Below are 19,274 nucleotides of genomic sequence, written 5' to 3' on the forward strand. Positions count from 1 at the left end.
TCGAAATCATTCATTCCCCTTACAAGAAAACCGACTCGAATAACCGATGATGTATCTACTCTTATTGATAACATTTTTGTAAATGACTTATTTTCTGACATCACATCTGGCATAATAGTTTCTGACGTTACTGATCATTTTCCAATCTATGCCCTTGTGTCAAATTTTATGACTGCTAATGTTTCTCACACCCACAATCCGGGTATTCGTGTAATGTCTGAATCTAACCTTAATAAACTTAGGGAGAAATTAAGTTCAGAAGATTGGTCCACTGTATACTCTCAAAGCGATACTGATTTAGCATTTGAAAATTTTATGAATATTTTGACCACTAACTATGAATCTAGTGTTCCTCTTCAAAGACCTCACCATTCAAATTATAAAAAAGTACCTCGACAACCATGGGTAACAAAATCTCTACTCAAGTCCATTAACCGCAAGAATAGTCTTTTTCATAAATATCGCAAAGATCCATGCCCTCAAAATAAATCAAGATATACTCGATATCGGAATATATTGACATCCTTAATACGTGTTGCTAAGCGGAATTATTTTTCGCGACAGTTTGTTAAATATAAACACGATGTGAAGAGTACGTGGAAGGTGATTAACGAGACACTCAAATACAAAACCAATACTGATCTTCCCAAATATATTTCGGCGGACGGCCAGCAGATTAACGATCCGGTTAGCATGGCGGAATCTTTTAATAATTATTTCGCAAGTCTTGGTCTACATCTTGCCAGTAAAATCCCGAAATCCCCAACTGAATATCATAGATATTTAGGTAATAGGAATCCTCAATCAATATTTTTTGAACCTATTGTTGAAGAAGAAATTGTTGATATCGTCAAGAATCTAAACGATAAAAAAAGTTCAGGATATGATGGAATTACAAATTTTCTTTTAAAAAATGTTTTGAATCAAATCATTTCTCCCTTAACATACATTTTTAATCAATCTCTAGTTAATGGTAAAGTCCCCAATAAAATGAAAGTTGCAAAAGTTGTCCCTATCTTTAAGAATGGACAGAAAGATTTGGTGAATAATTACGACCAATTTCTCTATTGACTTCGATCTCTAAAATCCTTGAAAGGTTAGTTTACACGCGATTATTGAAATTTCTCACAAATCATAATATTTTATCAGATTCTCAGTTTGGTTTCAGAAAACATTATAATACAACCCATGCTTTACTCACTTTTATAGACAAGGTAGCTCATGCTATAGATAATTTTGAGCATACAATTGGAGTTTTTCTTGATTTCTCTAAAGCTTTTGATACGATAGATCACGAAATTTTATTTTCTAAACTGTATCATTATGGAATTCGCGGGCCACCTCTCGAATGGTTTAAGAGTTACTTAACTGATAGAAAGCAATTTGTTAACATTAACGGCTATGATTCGCAGTTAAAACTCATTTCATGTGGAGTCCCACAGGGCTCCCTCTTGGGCCCACTTTTATTTATTTTATACATAAATGACCTTCAAAAATCATCGCCAATTTTATCATTTATTTGTTTTGCTGATGACACAAGTTTGTTTTGTTCTCATCGAGACCCTAATACATTAATTGATATGATGAATACTGAGCTTAGGTCTGTGCAATCCTGGATTTATGCCAACAAATTATCCCTGAATATAGAAAAAACTTATTATATGGTATTCAGTAATTCTTTGAATGTTGTCCCACATGAGATCAAAATAAATGATATATGTTTAACGCAGGTCAATAACGCAAAGTTTTTAGGGCTTTGGATTGACCGAGAATTATCCTGGAAAACTCATATTAATTTTGTAAGTAAAATTTTGTCCAGAAATATTGGAATTTTAAACAAGCTTAAACATTTGTTCCCTGTTTATATTTTGCAGAGTATATATTCTTCTTTAATATCTCCACACTTTAATTATGGAATTTTGGCGTGGGGAAATGCAATCAATTTACTATTAGATTCCCTTCTTCGTATTCAAAAGCGTGCAATAAGAATTATAAACCACGCCGGATATTTTGCTCATACCAACTGTTTTTTTCATCAAAACAGAATTCTGAAAATTCCAGACCTATTTCATTATAATCTTGGAATTTTCATGTATAAACTAACAACTAATGAGTTACCATCCGTTTTTATTCACATGTTCAAAAGAAATCGCTCTATTCATTGCTACCCCACTCGTCAGAGTGACGCTTATCACCTTCCCCGTACTCGCACTATTTTCGCAAAGAAAACAATTATGTTTACTGGACCCAGATACTGGAATGACCTCCCTCAAGATATTACTTCTTCCTTATCCTTATTCACCTTCAAACGCAAACTAAAACGGCTATTACTTAGTGGATACACACTACCCGGCTCTTAGCAACATTTTTTTTTTTTTTAATACCCCCAGTCTTTTGTCTTTGTCTGCAGCTCCAAGTTATTTGACGATACCGTTATAGCACTTTTTGTGTGAGTGTGTGTGTGTAAACACGGCGAAATATGTACAGTCTCGTTTAAGCGATACTAAAGTATTCATGTGGTTCGATAGTTCGTTTTTAATACTGATTTTGCACTGGTACAATTTAAGTTGGTCGAGATAAACATGTCCGTTCTCCGTATAATTTCACGCCTATAAACTCGGGAACCTACAGTTTTTACAAGCATCTTTGCTTTTATGTAGGCCCCATCATATTTCTGACATATATTTGTGATATCCTCAGATGAAAATGACCATTTATATTTGTGTGTAATGTTTGTTTGTCTTTTTTTTTTCTTCAAACATAAGATATGGTTGTATTATTATGTTTTGTACTTTTGTTTTATTGTCAATCATTTTGTAATCCCATCACTGAGAAATGGAAATATGAAATAAACTTGAAACTTGAACTTGAAACTTGAAAAATCTATGGTGCTTGCGCCCTCTAAGGTCTGTGCCTATACAGTCCACTTTGAAAGCTGGATACACAAAAATTACAATAGTGAATAACAATGGGTTGAACATGGATTGAAATGAGCTGCCTGGTGGAGGTCTGGATTCTTTGAGTACTTTTCTAGTTAAAGGCATAATTGAACTTGCAGATGAAACAAAAACCCAGCATTAGTGCACTATAATAGTTTTAAAGGTGAGTTAGGGATAGAAACAACCACTGTAAAAATTTGAATCAGTAAAATTGATGTTAAGTATTGCTAAATATACAGAATGTGAACAATAGTTATGATAAAAATGTTTCCAGACTAAACCGTTATGCTTTATTGAGAAAAATACTGATATCTCTTTATATTATAGGCTTTCTTGGGAAAAATTGTATATGGTATGGTAGGATGTTTTGTGATACAACAGATCCACACATACCGTAGGTATGCATCAAATGTGATATCTTGAGCATTTTTTAAACCACTGCTCCCAAAGGTAAACAGGACCTTTAACTTTGGTAAAATCAAGAGAGAAAGAGACAGACAGATGCAGAATATACTACAAATAAAAACATTCTGCAGTGGTTTGCTGATTGACTTTGCTATACTCCAGAAAGAGAAAGTGAGAGAGAGAGAGAAATATAGAGAATATACTTCTCACTGTCTATATAAGTCTTCTGTAGCATCTTAACCCGTAGAGGACGAGTCCCGAGCATACTCGGGCAAGCGTCTATGGGAAATGCGTGTTGTAGCAGAATCAAACCGTCCTCAATGGGTTCAAGGGATGGTACAGTTTTGGTTGAGATGGGGCTTCAGGTTTCTTATGTTTTTTGATGATGATTTTTTGAGATAATGGGAAACCTCTTACGAAAGAAAAATTCAAAGTTTATTTGATGAAAATCAGTTTTGAAATGGATGAGATATCCAAAACAAAGTGATCCTAATGAAAGGTGGGTCCCACCTTTCATTAGGATCACTTTGTTTTACTTTGTTTTTGGATATCTCGGCCATTTCAAAACCAATTTTCTTCAGACAAACTTTGAATTCCTCGCATAATTGTATGCTCTTTAACATTTCATAAAGTGGTTTTTTAAGTATCTCACAAAAAGTTAAAAGCTGAATCCTCACTTCAACCAAATAATTCCCTCCCTTTAAGACTTGCATGATAGAAGAGTGAAAATATCTTTCAAAGGCTTCTTACATGCATTTCAATGGAGTTGACCATACTCAGCCCAATGTTTCCTAGTGTTTGATCTAGGAGTCAAAACACACAGACATTACAACAGGAAGCTGCTGAGAGGTTAAGATGCCTACTGAGCCAAGCATGACTACGGTAGACCACAAGAGCTTTTGGCAGTTTCAAGAATGAAAACAAAAGTCCCGGCTCCGTTTGATGCTTCATTTCTTTTCTACTCCACAACATGACTTGGTTTGTGGCCGGTGGGTGATTCATAACTGTACTGGATATTAAGGGAGTTCCCTAAAGACGTTGTTTTGCTTCGCTTGTCTTGTTTGACCCCCACCCCCCCCCCCCATTTCTCTATCCTCTCCAACTACTCACTATTTCACAGGAAGTAGCCCCATTGCCAACGTATGAGGGAAAGGGGGCATCTGATACTTTTTTTCTCTTTTTACACTAATGGCTACGTAGCTTTGCAATCACATCACAACCTTCTGCTTGAAATCCATAAGGTAATGAATATTCCCAATATCAAATGTTTCTGTGCTTCGGCTACCTGAAGAGGTTCCAATACTTGCTCTGATGAAATATCTGCCCACAAAGCCGAATATAAATTCTACCCACAAACATAACCCTAAGCCTAATTCTAATCCTCACATCAAAGTAAACCTAAAAGCCCACACAACCCTTACCCTTGGAGTCCTTGAAGAAAGTAAGACTGCAGCAAGTGTCATGTCACCACTTCAAAATACTGTGACATTAACATGCCTTATTTGCATATACTATCCTGTTCGCTTGAAAACTACTGCTGATCAAATTATGGACAAATGTGATGAGCTTCAAAATGCTTCTCTTCATGGTCTGAGGTATAAAACACTCATAAAATAACTTCTGTAGGTTACTTGAAGACACTGACTTCTGACCGCCACTGAGACTGTTCTACATTTGACTTGAAATGCGATGTGATTTCGATGCCAAATGACTCCTACAGTTGTATGGATGCTGGACTCGCTAACGAGAACTATCACCTTTAATTGGTGACTTGAATCGAAGCCATCACCGGAGCTCAATATGCTCAAGTAATCGGTAATGACAGAGACGTGTACACGGTCTGAGAGGTGACATATCCATCCACAAATCTACCCTCAGGTGAAGGAATGGTGCGGCATCCCATGAGCCTCTGCCACGTCTTTGGGATATTAACGGTGACAGGATTTCCAATATATCGCTACAGAAATTCTGAGGGCACCTCGTGAGAGAGCCTGCGAGAGAGAGAAATCCCGGGTACTCTGCGCCAATTACGCGATCTACGGTTTGAGGATCATTAACAGGGCACCCACATTGGCCAAGTTTCTTTCAATCCTTGTGGGTTTTTTTTCCCCTTATTGGCTGGCTTTCCAGACCCTTGCCATAATGTGTGAGTGTGACTTCTGGTTCTTCCCAGTATGCAGTCGTGCACTGATATCCCATTGGTTTAGGGAAATCAATCAGAGCTGAAGTCACAAACGAGGAAACCCATAGGCCGGAATTCACAAAGGTGTTTTTAATCTAGTCCATGGGTTATGCAAAATTTTGCTCGCGTAAAATGTGCACGACACATCGGTTACATCACCAGACATCCCATAATGCATGCTGAGACACACATGGGCAAGGTACATATTTTGTGCTTGCTATAGTCTATGGATTCAATTCAATTAACATGGATTTGACTTTAACTACCTATGTCACTTGAGGGTAAGAAATCCGCTGTTATTTAAAGAGTCCACTGAAGGGACAGTTGCCAAAGTTTTGAATGAGGCATGCATGATTACGTAACCCTCTCTCCAGGTATGAATAAAAAACAACAAATTGTTTCATTTTCTTGTGAAGAATGAAGTCCTGAACTGGACATTGTGCATTAATTACATAAAGGGATCAACATCATATCTGCCTTGCCACTATGCCATTAATCAAGAAATGAGGATTACCCGCTAAGACAGGATATCAAATCATCAAGAATTCACCTTCAATCAAGCACTGGATCATCATTTTTCAGAGCAGCCATTTGAATATCTCAAGAGTCGTAAAGAGAATGAAGGTACCATGCCAAAAAATTTGATGATGCGATACAGAAAGAGGATTACTTCTATTGACTCTGGTCCAAACTGCACTCAAAATAGATCAGATGACAGTAGCTAGGACACAGGGACACTAGATTCAAAAAGCTTATTAAAGAGCGAGGACGCTGCCCCCCGCAATCCAAAGACGTGCATTGATGCCGTGCGCAAACAGAGTCACCTTTTGGCGGAGTGATATCCGAAGCAAGCCACAATCTTGCTCCCCTGCTCCTGAATCTCCTCGTTCTTGATGAAGTCGTCCATGACGAGCTGGATGAAGGGAACCGCCTCCGTCTTGATGTAGTCCAGAGTCTCGCTGGCGGAGGACATCAGCTGCTCAAGTTGCTCCTCCTCAAAATCTGCATCAAAGATTAATACCGTGTTGTAGATAAAACAATGTTAAAAGATTCCATCCGCCAATAAAAATCATTTGTACTGCTACGTGTTCAACTAAAGAAGTGGTATTATATGGTGTAAATCTGTGAGCCAGTCCCTAGAGTTAGAACCTATTGGCCAGGGATGTCGGCCGACTGGGAAATATTAATTCTCGGCCCGAGTAACAGCCCAAAATTGAAATGAATTCGAAGAGGAAAGAGGCAAGAGCAGACAGAAGTTCAGAAGGTGTCAATGATGACATCTCATCCGAAAAATGGAGTGTTTGGGCACTTCCACTGATATGCTGGCTTGATAACAGTTACACAGACTTCAGCGAGGTGTATGGGTGTGATGCATGCTACATTAGTTCTTGTGGCAGACATGACGTTGAACGAAGTCTAAAATAACATCTCCAAGATAGCATCTCAAAGCTTGTTGGTCAGTTGTAAACAAGAAATTTGATTGCATAGATCTATTTGAAATAATATTTTTCTGGCGGTCAAGAGGTCAAATCAAGTATCTCCACAAAAGACAAATGTTCCAAAATGGTTTTTATCACAAGTCAGCAGCTCTTTGCCACACAGAAAAAAAAAAAAATTGCTCGTTAATCTTTCGTGTTAAAGATGCAGGTGATCATCCACCATTCATGAACGGGTCACCCTGAATACAGGAACGTGGAAATCCTGTAGGTTATACAGTTGAGAAGTTTCTCGAGAGCGAACTGTATCAATGTGCCATAGCGAGGGCAGAGTATAGTATGCAGGGGAAAGTAGCAATACGCACTGTACGTGTACATCCTACCATCTTTGCATTTTCTGAATCACACGCTCTTTTTCTAAATTGCTAATACTATATTCGTATTTATTTTTCCACAGAAAAAAAGGCAACCAATCAGTTGTCAGCATCATGTTGTCATCAATGTTTTCTGTAGATGACACTCGCTACAGAACAAAAGTGAGTAGATGCCATTACTAATCACTGATTGATTGCTAACATGGCTATTTCTGTCCCCACAGAAGTACAGAGTCAAATGTACAAGCAAAATAACACATTTTACAGTGAGAAAAACGGCAAAGTCATGATACTCTAGCGTGCTCAACATCCCTCGAGGATGTAAACAAGATGCGATTTTGCAATTACGCTTTCCTTCCAGGAGTGGGTTAAGTCTTTTCGTACATACTGTCAACAGTTGGAAGTGGACCAAACTGGATCACATCTATCAATTTATACAGGTAAAACTGGCTCCCCTCACTCCCCCCCCCCCCTTGTATGACCTATTTCACAGAGGGTGAACAAAAAATGTATCTTTCCTCACTATTTTTGAGTGCTGGTGCACTTTATTGGAGAGTTCCCCATTTTTTCCGTCTGCTCAGCGGCAATGACTTTAAAATGAGAAACATACATGATTAGCCACTGGTAAACAACGGTCATTGTGGATCAGAAATTTGCAAACTCACGTCACATCGCTTAGGCGAATGAAAAAATGTGCTTTCCGCTTTATTTCCGCTGAAAAGCACAACCTCAAAGTGAGAAGTATTTTGCTGGTTTTTATGACCCATTGTAGTGGAGAGAGAATGTTTGGAAGAATTGTTTTGCAAAGAAAAACACACAGCCACAGAGAGAATCCATAAAAGGCACAGCGAGAGTGAAAGTTCCAGTATGGCATCAGGGAAACCATTACACAAAACAAAACAATATTTGCGTGCCTCATCATATTTTCCTGTTACAATATTACATTTTGCAAAACTACCTCGTATACATCGTGTAGGTAATAATACATTTTATTTTACAACAATAAGCAAAAATGGATTGGGAAAAGGGGGGGGGGATGAGGGGAAGGAATACATACATTCAAAAAAAAATCTAAGTCACAAGCGGGGGCAAACTCTTTCTCTACTCCTTGTGTCGCCTATACCGGGCACCTGTACCTTACCCTGGAGCTAGTCATGGTATGATCTGTCTAATCCCTCATGCAACCCCTGCACCTGGGCACATTCTACAAAGTGCGATATAAAACAACGACAACAGAAACGGTAATGTTGGGTAAGACAGGAACCGCACACTTTTGCCCCATGCTGCATGTCTTTTTTTTTTTCTTCTCCACATCCTCTTTGAAATATGCTCTTACACCCCCATTCTTGGAACCCGTAACCCCACCTATATAAAGTTTGGGGGGGGGTGCATGCTACTCGTTTCCTTAGCACAGTAAGTTTCTGAGGAATCTCTATTGCCCTTCACATGTTCATGTATGCAATATGAACCCTCTCCTCATCCCAAGTGATTTTTCCTCCCTACTGCACAAATCTAACACAGAATGTGTAAAGATGGGTGGGGTAGTGGATGGGACGAATTAGCCCCCTTCTATCATGTGCAACCTAAAGTTTTTCAGCAACCACTAGCCCTGTGATAAATCCACTTTGCCTGTTCATACACAAAGTATATAAACCCTTCCCTCATCCGTACTGAGCGATTTCTCTACTCATCAGTCTAAGAAAGAATGTGGGGGGGGGGGGGGCTGCAGGAGTGCTACCCCTTTCTTCTGTGTACTTAAAAGTTTTGTTCTGTTTTTTTTTTTCAAATTTCTACTAGTGCAGAATATCTATTTCACCTGCTCTTATACAAAGTCTTTACCCCTCCTGTAGCCAAGGGTTTGCTTTCCTTACTCCTTGAATTTAATGGGGAGCACATGAGTGGGGAAGGGGGAAAAGAGGAGGGGGGGGGGGGGAGATGGAGAAAAAGTCTACTCCTCTCCTAGCCAAATTAAACTTTTTTCCTCGTCTCCCTGCCCCCACCCCCCTCCCCACAGCATCATTGTCTCTCCTCTGGGCATGACTCCTCTATGCTATGGCAAAAACTCTGTGCGCTGATTCAATTGCGGAGCTCAGGAGTCGCGAGGAAATGAAGGGAAATGGACCGGGAAATTGCCACGGGGGTTGGCTGCCGAAACCCAATCTCGGGCAGTGCTACTGGAGTTATTTTTTACCTTGCGCTACTGTGGGGAAGAGCGGGGAGGGGGTTGGGGTGGGGCAAGCCAGTAGCCCTCATCGTCAGCACCGAACTGATGGTTTGACTTTAGACCCTTTCCCCTTCTCGAAAAATAGAAGAAATAGCTATCATTTGACGAATTTCCCAGTATCATGTGATAAATATAAGAGGCTGCTGCAACTTGCAGGCAAGCTCCATGTTTGCATGCTTGGCTTCAAATTCAAAACCCTCTCACACGCTGCATCATTTACTTTCCTAATATCAACTTCCACATAATACCCAAAGAAAAAAAACAAAACAAAGAAGATGAACTGCTTCTGCTGCATTTCGCAAGCCAAATATTCTTTGATATGAAACCTATCATACCGTTGATTTCATATATACCACTAGTATGTTCTTGCATCAAATTTAATGAAAAAAAAAAGAAATAATGTTTCCACTGCACACTTCTAGACAACAAAGTTAGTATCAGAGTTCAACTCTCTGGATCTAAGGGGATGTTGAAATTTACGAGTTTACTTTTTTCCAATTCACAGCGAAGTCGGTTAAATAAATGTAAACTCATGCAAATGTTTTGATGAGTGAAAAAAAAAATATATTTAGAAGCCTAGTAAAGAGAAGTGCATATGATAGATTAAAGGGACATATGGCTTATCAGGAGGAAAAAAAGGAGAAAAGTACATGTACATGTGATCAGCATGACTGTAATGAGCTTGTGATACTTGTGCATATTTTGAGAATCCAAGAGACACGAGTTCGGCGATCAGCAAAAACCGTATTTCCATCGGAGGGAGCAGAAGTCATTGGCTCAAAACCAATATTTCTTACTCATCACCTTCCCCAAGTTCTCCTCTCGCAGTCCACACACTCGGAGGAACGGAAATTTTGTCCCCCTGGGAAGCCCATTTTAGTATCTCTTGTGCCCACACACACACATTGTCACTCCTCAAAAACACTGTGACTTTCAGAAAAAAAGGTCCCTCTAGACAGAAATTTGTTCCAGAAAGAAGCGAAATATAACTTATGCAAGAGAAGGATGAAAACTGCACACACCACAAAACCACAACTTTCCAAAGAATCTCCCCTTGGCATTTTGTTCTTTAACCAATGCGACTTTGTAAACTTCTTGAAACCTCTTTGTAATCATTGCCATCACAGCAAAAAAAAAAGTTTTCCTGAGACCGATGTGTAACAGGAAATATTAATCTTCAACTGCATGTCGCTCCAAGAATTCTGATTTGTGTTACTTTTCAAGAAATATGCAGTGTAGACAAACAGTAATATATGCTCACAAATTTCAATGTTCCAACAGTTTGGAAAAATGGAGTATACCATATCAATATACTGTGGCAAGCTATTGATCAAATTGTACATCTTTGCAAGGTCTGGATATGCATGTATGAATTTCATATTTTGCACATCAAACTTTGTCAATACCTTGAAATATCTCATATTTGAAGTATTTGTGAAATTGATAAAGGATATTCGCAGATCAAAGAAAGGCAAACATTAAAGAAAAATGTGAATACTGTACACAGAAAAAAAAAAAAATCTACCAGAAGTCAAATAATCAACATTTTGAGCTAGAAATACTGGCCTTTTTGATTTGGAATGAAGAATTGGCAGTGGACTGCTTTAGAATCAACACAAACTTCATATCAGTCTAATCTCCAGTAACAGAGGTATTTGTCAAGGGAAAAATCAAAACAAAACAAATAAAACAAGAATACAAAACATGTTTAGTCCATCACATGTATTCTTCCTTACACCCTCTGCCAGTCCCTCAGACAATCCCATCAGCAGAAATTTGGACTATTTCATGTATGAGTGCTGGGCATTCACTGCTTTATTCTTTGGCACGATAGATGACAAAAAAATACCATGAGCAGACACAATTTTCAAAGACAATGTTTTCTTCGCCCCCCCCCCCCCCCCAAAAAAAAAAAAAAAAAAAAAAAATTTCACACCATCTTCTGAAGATGACTTTCACATTATGAGTCACTCTCACTGCCCATTCAACCACATCCTCTGTCCTCCAGAACCAAAATTCCTCTTTTATCTCTGACCTTTCCATATACATATCTTAAAGGTCAGTTCTGATGTAACACTGGTCAAATTAACTCAAACTCTGTAAAAAAAAAAGAACAAAAAACTAATTTGATTATAAAGACCATATGGTTTACAATGTCATATCCAGCTATAGAATGTACAGCTGATATTATTCATCCTGCCCCCCCCCCAAAAAAAAAGAGAGACCAAAGACTGCAAATGGAAAGAAAAGTAGATACTGAGTCACATTTTTTACTCAAGTTAGATGTGTATAATCAAGAGTTAGTTTGCTCAAGCATTATTAAAGTATCTTCTATCATCTTAGGATTGCAAATAAAACAGTGCATGCAGAGCCTCCAAAAACGTCACTATCTCTCATTCATATGATATTCAAAAGTAAGTCAAGTATCTATCTGACACACTCGTGCAGTTGTTTTTTTTTTCTTTTCAGTGTATAGTGCCACACTTTGTACTTGCAAAACTAGGATAGATGAAATAAGTAATTCAAACAACCTGTTTCAATGCAGAGAGAAACATAAAGTTCAAATGTGAGAGAGAGATGATCTAAGTAATACAGATACATCGACAGAAAGCTATCTACAGCATGCATGTATCCATTGAATAATGTAATAATCTGTACAGTATGTTTTTAGCAACTAATGTGCTCGCGTAGGCGACTTGTGTCAAAGCATTAACACATCTTCGCAAGAAATTCCCCCACAAATGTTGGAAAATATATATGTTGGGGATGTTCCTACGTTTTGTGCCACTCTTTTCCGCCTCCTTGCAGAAAACGTGAACTGACACTACGGCCACGAGGGGTAAACTTTGCCATTACGATCAATGCTAACCACACCTAATCTGGTTTGGATTTCAGCTGCTTCAGATATCATACTCATTTCGGGAGATTCATCCTTCTGCATTTGCTTCCATCACGTATGAGAATCACTTTTTTCCTCCTAACAAACCTCTAATGCCATCATTCCTACCTCCTCCTCCTCCCCCCCCCCCCATTCCAACTCCCATTTTCCCTCATCTCTGCAAATGCACAGGTCTGCAAGACTGGGACTGAAACCATTTATGCTATTAAGGTATGATTAGCGATGCAGAAATTCACATGAGGGAGGATGATTCTATGACTAGCTTCTCCAAATTCAAGACCAAAACAACATTAAATAAACATAGAACAGTCATCAACTATGTAGCTGTAAGATCACACTCTTGAAACAATAATCCCCCTTGCAAAGGAAGCCCATGACACAAGCTTGTGACCCAGATATCCTTAATCCAATTCCACCGGTCAAATTCGAGGCTACTAAATGTTGACAAACACGATGTCACAGCTGATCTGCCTGGACAGTGTGGGCCCACGACAGAAGTACCTTTCAGCGCGGCCTCTTGGTCCAAACGAGATTGAACAAATTCGCAGTCCTTATCGGCAATCTTATCGTCTAACCATTATCATCTCGTACACAATCAGACACATGATCTAGATGGTAAAGATGCCTAGTGGCTGGTACATTTCCTTTAACCGCAAGCCTGACAATTGTCCCCCACTTCAGCTCTATGAGGGATTGGATATAAGAAATTCTCTGAACCCTTTCCATAATTAACCATCACATGACTCACAGAGAAGGGGGGGGGGGGGTAAGAGAAAAAAGAGTGATAGATAGTAAGGGAAAGAGACAGACAAAAAATATGAAGGATAGTTCCAAGATATTCTGAGCCAAGCCAAAAACAAAGAACAGATACCCACCACATCACTTAGATGATAGGTGATGTAATAAATATTCAAAGCTCAGAGAGAAAGAAAAAGAGAAAGAGGTAAAGAGAAAGAGGGAGAGAGGGAGAGAGAGAGCAGAAAAGGTCAATACCAAAATAAATCATGAGGAGGAGCATAAAGTGGAACTCATCACAGTTGTTCAGCCAACAATTACCTTATCTACTTTAAAGGTCTTCCGCTCCAGACATTCATTTATTTCAATGCAATGGAATAATCAAACCACAACTCATCATACAGCCTCACCTGATTTGATACCTCGCTTTAACCCATTGAAGACGGACTTATTTTGCTACTACACGCATTTCCCATAGACACTCGCCCGAGTATACTCAGGACTCGTCCTCAATGGGTTAAAGTAATCAAGTCATTGCAGTCACCAAAGCCTCATCCCATATTGCAGCATCCCCATAAAAATGTGATGAATTCTCTTTGATATTTGTGATCAAATCACCAAACACACACGACCCATTTCTACCACGTTACCCCTCCATCCCTTGAAAGGTGCAGACGCCTAACATTAGCCAACAAACCTGCATAAAAGTTCTTTCCTTTCATTGTTTCACACAAAAACGTCCTAAACTACTCTTCCTGCCAATATGGTCCCTAAGAAGTGAGTGAAGTGCGGAATTCTCTCTACAGTTTAATCATAAATAAAGAAAACAATTTAGCAAGACCCACTGATGAAAACTTGCACATTGCATCTTTGCTACTCTTGCAATATGTGATAATGAAGAGAGGTGTAAACATGAAAGTTTCTGTAAGTCCCCCAACTGGCCTGAAAATGGGAAAATGATGCCCCTTGCTGGCCATCAAGGCTGGGTTTAAGGGAGAGTTTAAAAACAAGGAGTGGGGGGGGGGGTGGGGAACGTACGGATGTGAGGCTTGCTTCCTGAATGCTCGTGTCAAGCCATCAAAGAACCTCAGACAGATTGAGAAGGAGCCAGGGAATAGAATCGCTCTCATCAATACTCCGACCCCAGTCTGATTGAGGTTAACTGGGGCGAGTGCGAACGTGCGTTGTGACCTCGCTGCTAAATTTGCCGCAGGACCCTACATGCTCAATTCCAGGCACTATTTTCGGGCCAACGTGTGACGCGTGGTGTCAGGTTAGCTTGTGGCCACGACTCTCTGGCTACTACAGCCTGCAAGCAACAACTGCACGGGGGCTGGTTATCTGTGTCATGAAATTTTGCAGCTATGGTAACAATCAAGAATAAGGTTTCTTTTATCATCACCTACCCTTCCTTGCCTCATCTAATCTTAAACATGGAATATAATGGACACACAGAAAAAGAAATATCTACAATGCAATTTCCTTTGAACATTAAACTATTACAACAGAAAAACTTAAGTACCTCATGTCCTACCTCACAAATCATGAATGTAAGTTGCAAAGTTATATGCTGTTAGAAGAGGAAGAAAAGGATGGAGTAAATACAGAGTTGTAAAGTTTTTGTTTCTTTTTTACGATGTGTTCATACTAAGTATTTAAAAGACATACTTGTAGAATTTCTATAAATCATTCTGGTGGTGCTTTCATGATGGACCCAAGCTCCTAAAAATCTGGCATACTTTAAGGAGAAACGGATGAAACGGGGAGGCGGGCAAGAAGTTCGGCTTGATAGATGGTGACATTTATGCCTCTGGACCATGTCTGGGGACAGAGCGAGGGAGTCTCGTCCATATGCTCTCCCTCCATGTTCTTTTCCTTCTCAGTTTTTTTTTTCCCCCTCTGTGGAATACTTCAGGAAACCTAGAAAGGTGGCTTCATGATTATAACCATCCCATCAGAGACTGCTATAGCAACAAACCAACTTCCAGGGCAGTGCCATTAGTGTTTGTATATGATATGAGACATCTAGACTGTCTACCTCCCTTGTTTCCTTATCATAACTTGCTGTAGTCATAGCACTTTCCAAATTCATGTTAATGAAATCTTCAAGAAAGTTGTACCAGGTATATCATCAAACTTATATGGTTGATTCGATTCTGTTTCTGCCTTTCAAATCTGTATGCATGTAACTGGTTTGTTCGATTTTCTTTCTCTGCTCTTTTTAAATTTAGATGCAGGTGAGAAGGTAGAAAAAATCCTCCTTAGAATCAGCTGATGAAATAACCTGATTACAACAGGAAAGGAAAAATTGGTCTCCAAGTGGCTGTCACGGCAGGCGTTGACACTGCAACCTTTGCGGGCATCGCGGGGCGTAGCTTGGGGGCACCCTCCGCCCAGTGATTGCCATCCACTGTGGCGACGAATCGGCATCAGAGCGCGCACTTGTTTTCATTTCGGGTAGCTGGTGGCGTCTCTTCCTCTGATGTCTTACCACTGATTGATGCCAGCGGCTCAGAGGTGGCTAATTCAGTCTACACTCGCAGCATTTTTTCGATGTCTCGTAAGTTTGACCGAGGCACCGACTTGCTTTCCACCACGTTTCTTCCCCGAACGGGGGCACGTCAATCGGCATTCTTCAAATCGTCACGCGCAAAAAGGATTTCTGCAGTTCTGCACGCTTGACTCTTAACCACCTTCTACATTAAGGCAGGAATTAAATTGCAGTGAAGGGAACGCGTCGCATTTTAGCGGCGGGAAGTGTGATAATATTTGCAGCGCTTGAGGTCGCCACAAGACGTGCAATTCTTCACCACAAGACATATATTCTTCGAAGAACCGACATGTTCCTTTGTGAATGAATGAATATTACCTGTATGACCTTTTTCCATACAGGATGGACAAATGCCAACTGTTACCCTTCTTTCTGAAGTTACTGACAAAGCATTTATGAAATAATATCCAATTGAGGAATCATGACGATATGAAATACACTGAGAAACAAGACTGTCCTTTTGAGAGCAAATGTTTTGTTTCTTTGTACGTGAATAAGAGGTGCAGAGAAACCAAAGTTTAATTGGACTCTTATCATTCCACATGCATATACCTCTTGTATAGCAATTATTAAAAGTCTGACTTTAATTGCTTAAAAGCTCATTAACATTAAAGAGCAAATTAGAATATCAATGGTGATTTTGTTGTTTTGTTCAAGTTTTTGCTTGATTCTTCTGCAGGTACAGCTACAAAATGATACAGAATATGCAATGTGTTTCAAAACATAACAATCATTGTTAGACAGAAATATAACACACAGGAGAAATTGCGTGGCACATCACTTTGAAGTCAGACAAACCCCCCCCCCTCAAAAAAAAAAAAATACAAACAAACAAACAGCACACCCCCATAACATACAGATCTTTGAATATGATTTTGACCCATACACATGCACAATGATAAAAATGTACCTTAAAAAAAAGACAAAAAGATGCTTACATTTTCTTCAGTCACTGCAGGGGCACTATTAAATTCATGCTGAATCAAGAGGTGAAGCATGTACCTCCTCTGGAAAATTATGACAAAGACGAGGGGGAAATGGCTAAAATAGGAGTGTTTATTCTTAGAAAAGTTTGTTGTGATGATTTGGAACGAGTGCTCCGTCCTATTTTTTTCCCCTCTCTCGTCTTTCTTTCAGGTGTGATAAAGCTCCTCACGCGGCCTACCTTGTTGGATGGCCCATCCGCTGTAGCTCGACATTGTACATGTGACGTTCGCGAGGACGTGGAACGCCTTACACATCAGCATCTCGCTCTTCCTGTGCATTCCCATGGCTTTGATGATCACCTCGATTCCGCTCTCGCGAACGGGCGCCTTGGATACGCAGTGCCGTGCAAAGAGAGAAGATAAAAGCAGAGTTGATTGCCATGACAACTTTGGACGAAAAGCATCATTAGAGATGCATCACCAATACTTTAACCACTATCTCAAGTCATTCGCCACTTTCAAAAATCTATTTCCGGAAGTGCGTAATACTTAAATGCAAATGAAGCTACAGGACTTATTTCCACACATGCATACAGCAATACTGAAATACATTGCAATTTACATCTGTGTTTTAGAATATGAGAAATCCAAGGATTATTTGGTACTATGTGAAGCAAAAATTTAAGGATTATTGTTGAAGCATAAAGTATGGTTGATATGTGAGGTCTGTCCTTCACACAAAGCCAAACTTTTTACAGGGACATTTTCCTTTCAGTGGTGGCAAATATCAATATATACATACACATCAAAATCATTGCGGTGCAGTGTGGAAATGATCCAGACCACCATATTTTATTTTTAGCCACCAACAGAGTGTAACTGTGATATCAGCTGGCCATTAATTTTAAAGGATCATGAAAATATTTCATCCTCAGTGGAAACATATTATGCTCATATCTGACTAATGCAATGTGTTTCTAGCTCAGGCAGTTTATTTAGCTTAAGATTTATTGGCTAGCATATTAGTCACGCATACTCAGACATCATAGAGATTGCAGAAAATGCTACTAGCACACAGGTGACAATTTTCCATAAAATCTGAATTGGGAAAAGGTAACTTTGTCTAGTTTCTGAATTAGCTCAGTATGTGTGTTCCATCATCATCTTATTGAAATTTTCTCAATTCCATCTCATTACTAATTACCAATTCCAATTACCAAAACTTGCAAATTGAATTGACTTTGGGCTAACTTTACTAGCAGGCTGCTTTTGGGTGGATGGAGAAACAAGTTAATGATAATGGACAAATCCCGTCTTAATTCAAAATACAATTAGCAAGTTGAAGCTTCATTTGGATGAGGATGGGGTCTATTGAGAAAACGAAATGAACAGATATGAATATCCACATACCTTCATGCCAGGCACTGGGGTAAACCTTGCCAGGGGACACAGCACAGAGCAGCCAATCTCCTGTATACTGACGTGCGGCCGGTGCACCGCCATAGTACCGAGTACAGTGGCTGCCACTTTCTTCTCCACAAACAGCAACAAGTTGCTGCCATCCAGGATGAGGATGTACAACAGTTGCAGCCACAAGTAATTGTGTTCGACTGGCAGCTGTGAGAATGCCAAAAACGAAAATCAAACACTGGATTAAAAGAGTATAAAAGAACAAACATTTTGACCAAAAAAGAAATCGCCATATCACATCTAGCGAACACTATGCCAGAGTGTATAGAATGCAATCTGTAATTCCTCATAAACCAATATTCACAGGCAAGACTATTATCTATAATATGCAAGATATGCAAGACTATTTTGCATCACAGATGCACACTCATGATGATTAACACCCATATAAAGATACCACAGATGCATTTCTGGTTTTGCTAATACTTTGCCAATCTCAAGGATTGAAAATAAATATATGGCTACCTTCTGTGAAGTAGACAAATGTGTAATATGGGAAAAAAAAAAAACAACAACTGTAGATGCAGGGCATAAATACAACTGTATATAAAAACCAAGCAAATGTTGTTCGTGTTTTGTCCGATTGCAAGCATAAATATCATCTTGTCTGCAAAACTTTTGCACAAGGCAATGACGCAATAAAATTCCAGGAAAATTGAACACAATTTACTGTAAGGGGAGGAGAAGCATTCAATGACGTATGGGTATTAAAGGGGTCGTACAGTTTTGGTTGAGACCTAATTTCAGGTTTCTAACATTTTTTTTGTGGAATAATGAAAAACCTCTTAAGAAATATGAAAGAGCACGTAATTCTATGAGGAATTCAACGTTTATTTGATGAAAATTGGTTTTGAAATGGCTGAGATATCCAAACAAGAGCGATTCTAATAAAGTGTGGGACCCACACTTCATTACAATCGCTTTTTTTTTACTTTGTTTTTGGATGTTTCAGTCATTCCAAACAAGATTTTCATCAAATAAACTTTGAATTCCTCTTAAAATGGTATGCACTGTACTATATTCTTAGTGCTTTCTTGGTATCTCGCAAAAAGTTAAAAGCCCAATTCTCATCTCCACCAATACTGTACCATCCCTTTAATATGGTAGCATGCTCGTCAAGATAATGTGACACA

The 19,274-nt window shown here is 39.2% G+C and overlaps 1 protein-coding gene across 1 annotated transcript in view; it reads right to left on the minus strand.

The window, feature by feature from the left end:
- Positions 1-19,274, minus strand: part of LOC140239558 (uncharacterized) — a 96,330-nt gene that overhangs the window by 35,759 nt on the left and 41,297 nt on the right. Inside the window, exons 5-7 of the mRNA XM_072319394.1 lie at positions 18,082-18,288; positions 16,911-17,058; positions 6,351-6,528 (exon numbers count right to left, since the gene is read on the minus strand). Coding sequence (XP_072175495.1) covers positions 6,351-6,528; positions 16,911-17,058; positions 18,082-18,288 — 533 coding nt within the window. The remainder of the gene's footprint in view (positions 1-6,350; positions 6,529-16,910; positions 17,059-18,081; positions 18,289-19,274) is intronic.

Source organism: Diadema setosum, chromosome 2, assembly GCF_964275005.1.
Source record: "Diadema setosum chromosome 2, eeDiaSeto1, whole genome shotgun sequence".
Lineage (NCBI taxonomy): Eukaryota > Metazoa > Echinodermata > Echinoidea > Diadematoida > Diadematidae > Diadema > Diadema setosum.